Below are 14,743 nucleotides of genomic sequence, written 5' to 3'. Positions count from 1 at the left end.
TTTACCCATGAACTCTGGCATAGATTTGGGGTTGTGATATTTCACTGGAGCTTCACTTTACTGAGCTTACAATGGGCCATGTGCTGAAACCGTTACATTTGGCAGACGTTGAAAGGTGTGCGATCTGCCTCTGTATGTGTTCCCAGGATGTGAAAGCCGAGTTTGAGCCTCGGCTGGTCCGTGACAGAAGTTACAATTATGAAGAAACGGCTGCATAAACCAAAGGGAGTTTTTAAAAGCCAATCCTGCTTTAGTTTAGCTTTACAGGACAGGGACTAGAAAACAAGAGAGTATTCACAAATTGGCCTTTTAATTGCATTCTTATTGTTCACACGGGGGTTTTCAAAATACAAACAAAATTTGAACATTGAAACAGTACAAATTGAAATAGAACAATATCGTCCTATGCACCCAATATTGGGTAAATCCTTATTTTTAATGAATAATAAATACATGTCAGCTTTTGCACACTGTCTAAATTGCACAACTATAGCTAAACGTTGGAAATGTCTTTGAACAATTTGACATTTCTCTCTCTCTCTCAGACTGAAGATTTGCAGTTGTTACCATCAAATACCATCACTTATTAAATAACAGAGATATTGTTTTTAAAGACCTGGTATCTAAAAGGTTTGTTATGATTGCAGTATAGGACAGGAATCATTTAGTGAGTTGAGTTAATCGTTACTTCTCCAGTATCTACTACAATTCACTGAGCAGACGCTTTTATCCAAAGCGACGTACATCAGAGAGTAAGAACAACACAAGCAAGGATCTAGAAAAAAGGGAACAATGTCAGTAAGAGCAAACGATCAGCTTTGAGTCTGATTGGACACACAGGTGCTGACAGGAAGTAGCAACAAAGAAAAGCACAACATTGAGGGCAGTTCTTGAGAGCTCTAATCAGTATAGAAACCATCTTATAAGTCGTCGTTATCAAACAAAAACCATCGTCATTACCATCATCATCATCAATAATATGGAGACCATCATCATTAAGTTAGTAGGTATTCATGAAAGAGCTGGGTCTTTAGCTTTTTCTTAAAGGTGCAGAGGGACTCTGCAGATCACATGGAGTTTGGAAGTTCATTCCACCACCAGGGGGCGACAGAGGAGAAGAGTCTTAGGACCCTGTTGTGAAGGTTGGATCAGACGTTTCTAACAATGGTTTTTAACAAAAGTAAACAAAATGTGGCCTGAAAATAAAGACTTCAATATTCAGCACCTTTTAAAAACAAGAGTTTACAAGGTGCATTTACAAAGAAAGCAAGAACAGGAAACTCAGACGACAACTTAAACCCAAACAAAAGGCCAGACAAAGCAGCACAGTCATAAAGTAGAGCCAGTACAGATTCAAAGAAAGAAGAAAAACCACAGAGTCAAGGATGTGAAAGTCGAGAGGGATATTAATATGAACCAAAAAATGCAAATATAACGAGGCCTCAGACATGGAAATAATTGGTGTGGTGGCATGAAAGGACAGGACGCTAAATTAACCAGCGAATGTTAAATCTCACACAGCCCTTCTCCCTTCCTCCAACAGTGGCTTGTTGCTGGTCGTTTCTGTCACGTGATTGGTGGAGTTTCTGGTTTATTACGTCTCCTCCCTCCGAGTCTTCCCCCCACTGTGACCGGAGAGCGTCTCCATCTGGCGCGGACGCCGTTAAATAACCTCAGGCCGCAGAGAATTAAATTGGCCTTACTGCCAACACACAACAGCTGTTACATGTGAAGCTCTTTTCATTTTGATCCTGAGTGTGCAAACAGTAATCTGCATTTAAGTGTTCATTTTCAAACACTTCATTTCTCCTGGTCTTGAGTTCAAATTAAATATTTCTGTGTTGGAATAATACAAACATTATTAACTGAAGAAGAAGCTCACTGAGGTGATTCAGCACATTTTTCTAAATCTGCTTTTGTCAATATTCACTTGATCAATATTTATTTCTGAGGATGAGAAGAAATGGCAAACGATTATCAGCCAGTCAAGAGACGGAAACTGAACGACAAATATTTTGATAACGGCTTCATCATTAAAGTCCCATTTTGAGCTTGATGTCATTTGTTCTTGTGTTCTAATGAGAGTCTTTGCCGTATTTATTTCTCCTTGATGAGATTAAAACGATAAAAGTTGGGGTTTTGGGAAGAGGAAGACATTTCAAAATGTAAAGTGTTTTTTTTTTTGGGGGGGGGGGGGGGGGGGGTGTAATATTCTGATATTTAAGAAAAACACAAATCCCAAAAATAATCTACTTTCATTGATGATGAAAACATTGGTGTTACAAGTTTCACTCAGCCAATTTTTTAACCTTTTTTGGGTGATTCAACATTGAATCGCGTCGGTGAGATGAATCTCTCTGATTGGCTGTTGGGAGGTTTCATTTCTCTCCAGCTCTCCTCTCAGGTTCAGTAAAGCCCCTTGAGCATGTCTCTGTAGTCTCCATGCTTTCACCCATTAGTGCGGTTTCTCCTTATTTGTCTCCTCCACCTCTTCTTTTCTTTTTTCCACTAAAAGACCAAGAGCTGACAACGCCAGCGCCATTTTCTTCTTATCAGACATTATTCTCCATTGGTAGTCTTCCTATAATACGAGTGGTGACCGACAGCGGTGTGAAAATGGTCTTCTTGTATCATAACAACGGACTACTGCAACTTGATATGTGACACAAAATAAAATGGAAAAAATAAACTGTCTTGGTTTGGATCAAGAAAATAAATGTAGCAGGATTTCTGCAGGAAGATCCTCCATTATAAAACCATAAAAAAGGTTGAAAGGTTTCTAGAAAGGATAAAGACCACCACAGGAGAATACATCACTTTGGCAACCAGCGCACTCCTTAACAACATCAGTCCAGACCACTTGGCTGCAGTCCGACAGCTTTAACATATAATGAGCAAGATCCTTTGAGGAGCTGGAGCTGTGAAGTCAAGTCTAAACCCCAAACAAGTCTGCTGTGTGGGCTCTCAGTTTAGCACCAAACACACTCAGTTTAAAGAGAGAGGAGTCATTAAAAACCTCAGCGAACCCGCCTGTGAGCGATCTATACGAGCACTCAGGACAACAATACGTTTGAGATTTGTTTCCTGTGACACCATCAGATGTCTATTTTCATGTCGGTACCTGATGAGGAATCTCCCTAATAAAGGAAGAGGGTTTAAATGTGTGTGACAAAGGAAGAAGCTGTTGGCTGGAGTCTTCAACGGAGGAGGTTTTCTTTTTCCTCAAACACAAAAGGAAAGATACGCTTTACCACATTTTCATGGTCACGATGTCACTGCTGTGAACACATGAGAAGTCTGAACAAAGATGTTTTGGAAACTGCTCTGTTGAATGTAGAACTGTAAGAAAAAACACATAGCTGGTTGCTAATTGAAGCAGTGGCCCTCTGAGGGGTTTCATCTCAAACCGGGGCGATCAGAGGAGAGAAAATGTTTGTAAGATTTTAGCTCGACTAGAAGAGTTCTGAGGCATCGACCCACACACGGAGAGAGTGCAAATTTAAGGTTTCTTTCATCAGTAAATCAAAACTATGTGGCAGCATGAATTAGCTCATATGTCAATCTTCAATATGCAGTTATTAAACCTGAGGTTATTTTAAACTTCTAAAAGTACAATATCTGTAATGAACAAGTGTTGATGAATTCGACTCAGTAACAAATGTCCTGACGTGTTTGCTCAGTGTTGGCTCAGTGAGGCTGCTCAATCAGTGGACAGACACTTTAATGACTGAGTCACACTGGTATTGATCGGAGTGGAGCTGGTGTCAACGGGGGGGGGGGGGAGGGTGCTGTGAGGATCAATGTGAGCCCGGAGCAGCAGTGTGGGTTTGAGGTGTGAATAATACATCATGATTAAATCCAAGACGACTTTCAGAGTTTCAAAAGAAAAGTCACTCATATGATATCTATGGATTAAGGTTTTCCAAATGTTCGATACATTGGTACTTTTTGTAAACATGTGTTTTAAAACCAAACAATCTGGATCTTTAATTATGGGTATCGTAAATAGTAAATGGACTTGAGTTTGTATATTTCTTTTCTAGTCTTCTGACTACTCAGAGCGGTTTTACACCTACACATTCACACACTGATGCTAGAGGCTGATTTGTAAAGAGTCCATCTAGTCCCATTCACACACATTCATACACCACCGATGAAGCAGTGGGAGCAATTTAGTGTCTTACCCAAGGACACATCAGACATGTAGCTGCAGAAGCTGGGGATCGAACACTCGACCTTCCAGTTGAGAGAGGACTGACTCTACCGACTGAGCCACAGTTGCACCAAAGTCCTTTGTAAAGTCCTGAAGCTTTTAAAAAAAAACATTTACATTTTCACCCCAGAGAGAGAGAGAGAGAGAGAGAGAGAGAGAGAGAGAGAGAGCTGTCTACATTGAACTCATATATTGGTAATGTTTCGATGTTGTCCATGTTTTTGTGCATTATAAACAGTGTGGAGGAGTTTGCTTGCAACTTTTGTTGAATAAAACCAAGAAATGACTAAGTGTTTGGTGTCTAGGACTTCTGTTTTTGTTGCCATGGAATCAAAACTGGTATGTGGTTTGATTTGTACTAGTAGCGTATCAAAGTTTAAAAATTCTGGTATTGTGACAACTTGGATTAAATGATTAGACTTTCTATTGATAGAAGTTTTTTCTATGACTAATTTTAAGACTCTTATGGTCAAACTCTCCCCCGACTGTTTTAATCTAACACAGATCTCCCAACAGTCTATTTTTAACACACAGTGGATATCAGGAATAAGCCAAGCCACAGATACAGCAGCGTTCATGTGCTTGATGATTAGAGTCCATATCTCATCCATTTGGCAGCGGAGATTCAAAGGCAGTCCGTTTAGAAGTATTTGAAGTGGTGATTTGAAATTGATTGTGAATATTTCTAATATTTATCATAATAAAATAGTTCTTCTGAAAACATCAGAAATGCTCCTTTAGGTTTTAAAGGCTTGTTGAGGTTTGATTGACAGCTGAGCCTGCGGGGTCATGTGAAAGGATGCAAACGACTGTTTGGATGGTCAAGCGATTATCATCAAACCTGACAAATACTGGCACCAGCCGATGTGTTTTTGAGCTGTATTAGGTTCTAAGCCTCGGGCAGAATTTGACGTATCATGGCCAAATTTAGGCATTTATTCTGTAATAGATATTAAATGCCTCTCCAGACTCACCAGTTTAGGTTAGATATGCTGAGATAACACTTTGTCGTGTGAGCTCGTGTGCACTCGCATGGTAGTAAAGTGTCTTGCACCACATGCTCCAACAATCATAACAATAACATTATGCATCGTATAAGAACAGCTGCCATCCAACTCTCTTTAAGCTGGTTTACTTTGTCAGTGATACATTCAGCCATGCTCCTTCCACAACAGATTCACAAGAAATGATGCATACACCATTAACTGTAGCGTTAGTCCCAGTGATGTCAACCAGTGGTTTCTGAAGAGGACTTTTTGAAGCCAATTGATGGTGTTCGCCATATTAGAAATTCTGTCTCAAACTTATTTTGGGTCAACTTAGTAACAGGCAAAGAGCTGGAGCTGAGGCGGGCCTTAAGCCTCCTGACAAACAGCTACAACACACCTGCCTATCGGTCAGATCAGCAACGCCCCCTTTTCATAAATAACTCTTAGGTCTTTTTAAACTCAAAATGGATAAGTTTTTTTTTTTTTTTTTTTAAAGCCACCCTATGTACAGTGTGTGCCTACAAAGACATGAGCTAATCAGATCAAAGTCATTAACATGTTTACAGCCTGCTTTTTGTAACATAACAATGAGTAAGGTCTTTTACCTGCTTTTTGTAACATAACAATGAGTAAGGTGTTTTTACCTGCTCTTTTGTAATGTTAAAAGACAAAGAGTAAGGTATTCTACCTGCTTTTTGTAAAGTGTCTCGACATAACACTTGTTATGAGTTGACGCTATACAAATAAAAATTGATTGATGTTTATTTCTCCTGTAAAAACATGTATTTGAAATTGGGCTCATGTGTACATTTTAGTTTATTTTAATTGTTGAGAAGAAGAATGAGATGAGTGTTTGCAAAAGTAAAAACTGTTACATGTATTATTACAGTTCAAGATGTTTTCAAAGTTTTAGCACCTGTATATCTCTCTGCTCAGGATACGGACATCACCCCCGTGACTGCTCTATCATTTGTTTGCAGATTTGATTGTGAAAAAAAATACCAGAAATGCTCAGAGACAATATTTCAAGTAGGACTGAATGTTAATTGTATAACTTTTAAGTGCTTATGATTATGTGCTCTGACAAGACAAAGCTTGTCTGGCATGATTATAAATAAGACATCATCCAGAGAGTTGTGTGTGTAATTTTTGGCTTAAAGTCCGTCTATGTTTATGCGATGTGTCTCTGTTTTACTGCTTCATGTAAATTATTTTCTATCTACTCAGAGGAACAATGGCATCTAAAAATATAACGGGTCAGTATCTTGAAAGCGGATCTGTCTGGTTGAACATTCTGTTTGATACGAGTGGGACAATGATATCCTGTTATCAAACACTGACTGTGAAAAATCCACTGATAATCCACCACGAGCTGACTGAGCACGCAGAGACAAGACAGTATTTAGAGACGTCGTTATCTTGGACGGAAGATCTCTACGGCACACACAGAATAAAGTCAGCGGATCCCTGTTCATCATTCTTTAGACAGGATTATGAAAAATGGGTTTTTAACAGCAGCTGTGTGTGCCGTCTCAGCCGTGTGCACACACTCGTCTTGTCAGTACATGCATGTGTACAGTATGAGTCTGGGTAGCTTCATAAAGAGAGTGAGCAGATAGATGAGCCCGAGCGATTAATCAGCCAGCAGGTACGCACCGATATTACTCGATTTATTCACCAGTCAAACAGCATTTCATTTGAGTTTCATTGTTTTACTCTAGCAGTTCTCTTTCACCAGCAGAGGGCGCTATATGGATTACAACAAGCATCATCACTCTCCATAGTGTGATGCACGTACATGAGCAGTTACTTTCCAGTCGAGTGACCATCTTGTCTTCATTATAAATCTTTTCCACAAGTCTTTGATAACTGCATTTAATGGATCAATGCAATAAATGAGTATCTCTATATCTATCTCTACTGATTGAACAAAGATCTAAGAAAGATATCGGTATCAGATTTTTTCGCTCCAATATCGATATCGGTGTCAGCCCTAAAAATCTCAAATTGGTCGGGTCCTAATAGATAGATAGGAGAAAGGGCGAGGGTCGTTGGTTCAATCCCCAGCTCCTCAAGCTACATCCGATGCGTCCTAGGGCAAGACACTTAACCCCAAGTTGCTCCTTCTGCTTTGACAGTGGTGTATGAATGAATATGAATGGGATTAGTTACTTTACATAGCAGCCTCTACCATCAGTGTGTGAATGTGTAGGTGTGACCTGCGGTGTAAAAGTGCTTTGAGTAGTCAGAAGACTAGAAAAGAAATATACAAGCTCAAGTCCATTTAACATTTACATAGAAAGGGAAGATAATTTATCCATCCCATGTGTATCCCATAGCTCATATAAGTTAAAACACTGAACTAGCAGTAAAAGAAAATAAACATGTTAATTGGTAAAAACAGGACTGATTGTGTAATTGGTAGATGCAGAGATAAATTAACAGATTAAACAAAATCTTAAAATGGCCATGATGCCCAGGGTGAGAGAGCGCAAAGGAGAAAGGCAGCCAGTGACGTTCCACCCACAGCTCAGGTGGAGAGTATAGATAAACATCTTTTACACTGAAGAAATGCTGCAGTCCTCTTTCACACACACAACATGTTCTGATAACTGTGAACGCATCAAGGCCAGCAGAGGATTCATTTCTCGTTTCCATTCTGCGCCTCACCACAAGTGAAAAGCTCAAATCTGTTCACAGCGAGGTTTGTGGATTACCCAGAGTCTGCTTTTTTAACAGTACATTGTTCTTGGCTTCTCAAAAGGTCACTTTTCATGACCATGAGTGCAATAAACAAAACCCAGTGTTACTCCGCTGCATTGTGGTGGAGGCAGACATAACACGCCTCTACAAACAAAACCAGACCTGCACAAGATACCAGAGTAGGTACGTGGAAGAATATGTAAACAAACATGACTTGTTTAGGTCTGCTGTGTCTGCCTGTTTAAGTCAATTCAACTTTTGACATTTCACTCAGTCTTAGAAGTGCATGAATCTGATTTTCATTCAATCTACAGAGAAAATTAAATAATTAAGAACATGGTTAGAAACGTAGATTTACAAGTATAAATGTGTCTTTTTATCTTCTTTATCGTCATATTTTTGGCATTTTATTTGAACACATTCATATTTAATTGTTGTCTGTCTTTATGAGTGCAGCCCTGAAATGTTTTTTTGCATACAACATGTCTAATGCTCATGTCCTCTCCAGTATGAATGTAAAGCTCTCTCTCTGGATGTACTATTAGAAGAGTGAAGTGCATTTTCACCTTGACTACGTGAAGCATTGATAACAGCGACGGGATCTGGTTTATTTATCTGTGCAGCAGAACAGCAGCCTTTAGTCACCCACATATGCTAATATCTTTCTAAAACTCGCCCACGCTTTCACTCACTCTCTTCCCACAGTTTTCTATGCAAATCAGAAGAAATACATTTGCAACAACTTCTTCATTTAGCTAGCAAACAAACCTGTATTTTAATTTTAGTGCAACAGACTCACTTCATCTTAAGAGTAACACCTCTACGTCTAAGTAATTGAAATGTGAAAGCAGGATTGGCAGAACATATGTAGAGGGATGTCTGCAGAGCTCGGCATGCTCGATGTGGGTTTAGTTGCACTCAGATGTTGGCAGATTGCTCTCTGTATGTATATCCCTCATGTCTTTGGAGATCAGATTGCACAGAAGTGGGCGGGCTGTCAGAAAAGACTGCAGCCTGCTTTTCAAGAATCCCCCACGAACGTGCTGCCAAAGTGATGCAAGACAGCGTTTGATTTTCAGCGAGAACGAGACGAATGGGCTCAATTTTTTAGATTTTCCCCCTTTTTGTTGCTTTTGTTGCTGTTTGTCTTCTCACCTCTGAATGCTCCTCGGCTCTTGCCACCTCTTCCTGCAGCAGATTCTGCACCGTCTGCAGGCTGTGCTTCTGGCCATGAGCTTCTGCAAAGACAAAAGAAACATCACTGATGCAGCCATTGAAAGAAAATCCAGTAACCAAGAAACCACAGAATAGGGATTATTTTCCAAATCACAAAGAGCCTTCAGGGTATGTGCTGACGAGGAGATGGTGGTGATGGGGAGGACAGTTGTTGGCTACAAAAAAGGGGAAACAGAGGCAGTAAATATTCCACTTTGAGCTATTTTGAGAGGCTGCTCTCGGTTTGGTTTTGACCACCAAACTGAGCGTTTCGTTTTTGCCATTCACTCATATTAGATTCTCAGATGCCCCATCTAGATTCCAAGCACCCAATAAATCTATAAAACCCCAACCACCAAATAAATACGGAGAACTTTCTTTGAATTCGAACCTCATCAATAATGCCGGAGTACTCACTGTTCATGTGTGCACACAGACACCGTATATTAATTATTTATCTTAATGTCAATACTATGAAAAATGCAGCGAGCTTTAACAAAAGAAGGGAGGCAGCAGCTGCAGAAAGATTCAAACGTGCTCTTATCAGCATTAAATGGAGCTGAGACATGACGGCTGGACAGATATTGTTTTGTCACCGGGACGCATCTGGTCAGCAAACTGTCAGAGCACGACGATGAATACTGAATCTGCTCTATTTATTTTGAAAGGGTCACACCAGTATCACCACTTGGCCTATTGTTCAGTTATAAAACGTCTTAAAGTAAGTTGTACTTCTATTTCCTGACTCAGAGGTTTCCTCCCAAATCTTCTTTAAAAAACCTCCTTGTTTGTTATAATTTGAGTCCTGTAAGTGTTGCTTCTATCACCTGTTTAACGATAATATTAAACTCTAAAAAGGTAACTTCTGACATTATGTGACATCACTATAAAGAAGTTGATCAGGGCAAGAAACACAAACAGTAGATGAATGTGAAAATCAGGGCTGATACCGATACTGATGTTTAAAACAATTTAGCCGATGGCTGATTCAGACGTTTTTTCATCACTTCTTTGTGATTCTTTCTGTCTGTTTGTCATCATGTTGCTGATCTTTCCCAAAGATTGTATAAAGGCTTGCCAGCATTAAATTGATGCAACACGTCAGATACACATCGACCTCTGACATCAGTCCATGCCACGCTATTTGGCAATAGACAAATCAGCCAATAGGGGTGATATCAGGTGATACAGATGTTCAATGAATCATCATGAAATCAGGTGTCTGACAGCTTTCATTCAAATTTAAATATAATTTATGAAAGAAAGCCCACTTGAAATGTCAGTAAAGAAGAAAAGTGTGTCCCTGTAAAGTTCCTGTAACGTCTAAACTGCATATTGGGAAATACTCTTATTTACATAATGTGTAAGTCTTGGCACAACTCAAGCAGCTTAATATTTGAAGAGTTTGGAATGAAGTCTCTGAATTGATAATTTAAGACTTTTATGCATTAAATATGAAATAAATTATCTTCTATCCAGGCCAAAGTCAGCGTGAAAGGAGGCTGGTGGATTCAAACTTTGAAATGAATCCCATCCAACAGTTGTTAATTATTTTGGGATATTTCATAAGAGCATGACTTAAGTTACGAGAACAGGTTTTTGTTGACACAGAACATTTTAGGAGACCAATGAATGGTGGAGCTTTGGGGGCCTCGGGGTTATGGAGCTGACCATAAACCAGATTTGTTCATGTTGTTCTTCCTCCTTTATCCTCCTCATTTCCTGTCATGTCTCCACTGCTAATAAAACGAGTAATGCAGAGGTTTTCATCTTCCGAGCGAGGAGGCTAGGTGGCTTCACTGAGGCACAGAGGGAATTAGAGGGACAGAGTTCATTATGCTCATTTGGCCGGTTATCCACTCCTAGGTTTCCTCAAAGAGCCCTTCATTGTTGAACTCTGCACGATCAAATCTAACTCCTGCTTGGTGTAAAATCTCAACATACTGATATGATATACAAATTGTAAGATTTCGTTTGACCTAAGGTTGGGAACATTTAGCAATTCTTTGATACTTTTCAATATCACTTGTTTAAACAGTACGATCTCTGTTCTTTTAATGATCGATAGAGGTGAAAAGTAAAGCAGCTTTTAAAAAACAACAACAACGGATCTTTGGTCCTTTTTAAAAAAAAACTTAAATCAGTCCTGAGCGAGACGTAGAGCACCGATGGTCCATGTAAGATTTACAGGTTGTAAAACACGGATGTTTCGACAGAGTTTGTGGTGATTACAAAACAGAAATGATCCAATATTTGGTGCCTCAGACTTCTGTTTTAGTTGTGGTTGCATATAAACATGTACTGATAGCATTTGTATTTCAACTGGTATCATGTCAATGATGGTATCCTCGCATCACTAGTGTGACCATAACTAAAAGAGAATATTCTCTCCTCTAATGTGTTTCAATGGTTAACGTCGTCAATGATTCCTCCCAGAAATAATAAACAATAACACGCCCCTTTGAAGTGCTAGACTTGGAGAAGTTTTAATTGTTGTTCTCTGTTAGGCGTCTTTGAGTATTCAAAAAAATGCTTCATAAGGCCAATGTGTTATCATCCATTTTGGGCTTGTATGTGTTTATTAGAGAGGACAGGATAGAGTAGGGAATCAAGTAGGAGAGCCACAGGTCAGGACTTGAACCCGGGCCGCCCGCTTGGAGGACTGTAGCCTCTGTACACGGGGTGAGACCTCACAGCTAGACCATCTGCGGCCCAACTATTTTCATTTTATCTTCATTATCAAATATTTGTGCGTACTACTTTTTCTGCAAATATACCCAAATGTATACAAAACAAACAGATGAAGTCGAAGCCCACATATATGACAAAACCCCAAAAGACCGTGGCTGACACAGAGAAGGTAACACCAATGTCATGTCTAAGTGAAGCCTAACTGAGAGGGGCAGAAACAGTCACCGCCTGTCTCATAAATATGTATCAACACAGGGACTCTCACGCACAAAACACCCGGCATGTGTTCACCCCCCCCGGGGTTGGAAGGGTTGGTCATCATTATGTACAGCCCTGACCGAGCCGACTGCAAAGTGTGTCCTTACGAGAGATGCTGTGACAGCCACGCTCAACCCCTGCGGGTCGGTCTGGGTTCAGCAGAGACCACGGGGCAAATAAAGGTCACGGTAATGACTCCTAATGGCACTGCGCCCCCCCGAGGGAAATCTCCGATCCTCATCAAGACAGAAAGAGAGGAAAAGGACAGAGTGTGCAGAAAAGATGTTCTCTTTGAATGTTTCACAGTAAAATCATCCACCCAGATCTTTACAGGAATCTTTCTGTGCAGTTAACATTCACCAGACCCCCTTTTTTTTTGACAGTAATTGGTATGACGCCATTCCCTTCCGCATTATTAATTTATCACTATATATCAGATTGAAGTGTTTTGGCTATAGTTCTCTCCGCTGTAGTAAAAAGCTTGCATGCATTCAGGGATGGCCTTGTTTATGACCCCTCGGTGCAGATGTTGAGGGGATGGGGGTGTAATGAGAGGTGACAGCCTGGCAAACAAACACTCCTGTGGCAGCTGTGTGTGACCTACATTTGGGGAGGTGGGGAGGCGGGGGATGAGGGAGTGGACCTGCAGGGCCAGTGCAGCGTAGTGAGAGCCAATGGTGTCTGTGATGAAGTAACACGCTTTGTCTGGGAGCAGGCATGAGCTGATGAGCACGATAGTTACGCTCCTGCTACTGTAGGGAGGAAACAATGCTGGTAACACTGTGTGTGTGTGTGTGTGTGTGTGTGTGTGTGTGTGTGTGTGTGTATAAGATTGTCAGCGTAGTGCTTCATTCAAGATAATAATGGGAATCAGACAAACAGGATTCAACTTTGAGTTCCTGTGTTTACAATTGACGAGCCTTCAGATCATCTCACAGCTGCTGTGCATTCATTATCTATCACATTAGAAGTGAAGGGAGGGCTGGATGTACGATGAGTAGATTTTAATCTGATATGAAACAGTCTCTAAGTTATTCTGACGCCTCTCTATGACAAAAGAAACCGACACCATCATGAAGAAAGTTGACAATTTCTATTTTTAATTCCTGTCACCGCTGTGTCTGCTGGATTCACACAAGAGGATTTAAAGACGGTGTTGTATTTTATTTAGTTTTATTTTTAACTGTCACAGTCGGAGGTACGTTCGACGGTTAAAAGGAAGCAGGAAAAGAGTTTTCTTTAGAGACATATAAATGTACAGAACAGAATCAGCAAAGAGATAATAAGCAACACCCTAAAAAAAGAAAATGCCAAATATGACAGAAAATGTGAATTCTTCAATCAAACAGTTGATACATGTTCAACACTGGTAAGAACATTTGGTTTTTACGTCTTTGTATGGACTGATTTAAATTAGATGTCGTCTCTGAGATCACAACCAGAATCGTTTTTTATTGCCAAGTACATTTAGAAAGAAGGAATTTGACTTGGGAGATAAGTCTGGATCAGAGCTGGCTTCCTAACAGCTGCAGACATACAGAAATAGCTCAACTTAAAATGCCTTAATTGACCAATAAGAATCAAGTATTCAAAACAGTTGTGTAATAAACCTCTATATGGGTCCCTTGATGCTTAAATGGTAATTATATGGCAAAAAAGAAAGACAAAGTTATGAATTGGAGAAACAACATTACTGACTGCTTTTCTTCCACTGGGGACGATGATATCTGTAGCTAATTTCATGCAGAAGTGAACATACTTTGCCGAGGACCAGAGTGCTTATCAGGGGAAATTTCGGTTTATTTGGGGGCATGAATTCAAAATGAAAAACTCATCGTGACACCCAAACTATTCTGGATGATTCTCTGGAAGCGGACAGAGGAACAGAGGGACGGACAGATGGACTAACTGACCGAGAATCACTTTGGCCCAGGTTGTAAACGGGTCAGCTCATGAAGTCCAAAATACAGAAGAAAACATTTTCCTTTTTTTCCCCTGGTGGCGTCTATCCAGGCCGATATTTAACTCTTTTGGTGCCCAGGTTTTAAGACACATGTATAACTCTGAAATGTCGACATGTACAATGTTTCCCTGAATGAAGAAACAGTCCCAATCAAATCCAACGTTGGTGAGAGTTCTGGATCGTCTTTTTTTTTGTTGTTGGCTTGCAGCAATTCCAAGACCATTAAAATCTGCAAAAACAACCGGCTGGACCATCATGCACCACTTCCCCTTTAATCCCCCGACTGTCGAGACGTCCAGTCTGATCAGTGTTAAGAGTCTGCATTAACATCCTCCTCAGTGATCGGAATGTAAACCTACATGGTATCTGTGTAGGACTGGTGCTGTGAGAAACACTGATCGATGTGACAGTCTCTGTTTTCCTGTGTGGGCTGAGAAGCAATCTCTCAGAGAACAGTTGATGTCTACATGTTAATGGACCATGCCGGGTCTACGGGAGACCTGCAGTAAACACTGAGACACAGTCGGAGTAATTCACCAGTCTGAAACTCTTGAGGTGAGCTGCATGTGTGAACACAAGCAGCCAAGTTTTTTATTCTGGCTTTATCCAGAGTTTCTCCTTCCAGCGTCCCAGTATTTTTTCACAGAAAGTCAAAGTGAGCTGATGTGAGAACACAGAAGGATATAATGAGGAGAATTCAGGGTGAGCGAC

The 14,743-nt window shown here is 40.3% G+C and overlaps 1 protein-coding gene across 1 annotated transcript in view; it reads right to left on the bottom strand.

Moving 5' to 3' along the window:
• vps37d (VPS37D subunit of ESCRT-I) overlaps nt 1-14,743 on the bottom strand; it is a 44,824-nt gene that overhangs the window by 9,605 nt on the left and 20,476 nt on the right. Inside the window, exon 3 of the mRNA XM_020647130.3 lies at nt 9,061-9,143. Within this exon, the coding sequence (XP_020502786.1) occupies nt 9,061-9,143 (83 nt within the window). The remainder of the gene's footprint in view (nt 1-9,060; nt 9,144-14,743) is intronic.

The sequence above is a fragment of the Labrus bergylta genome, chromosome 14 (genome assembly GCF_963930695.1).
Source record: "Labrus bergylta chromosome 14, fLabBer1.1, whole genome shotgun sequence".
NCBI classification, from domain to species: Eukaryota; Metazoa; Chordata; class Actinopteri; order Labriformes; family Labridae; genus Labrus; species Labrus bergylta.
This window is presented reverse-complemented; position numbering and strand designations above follow the sequence as displayed.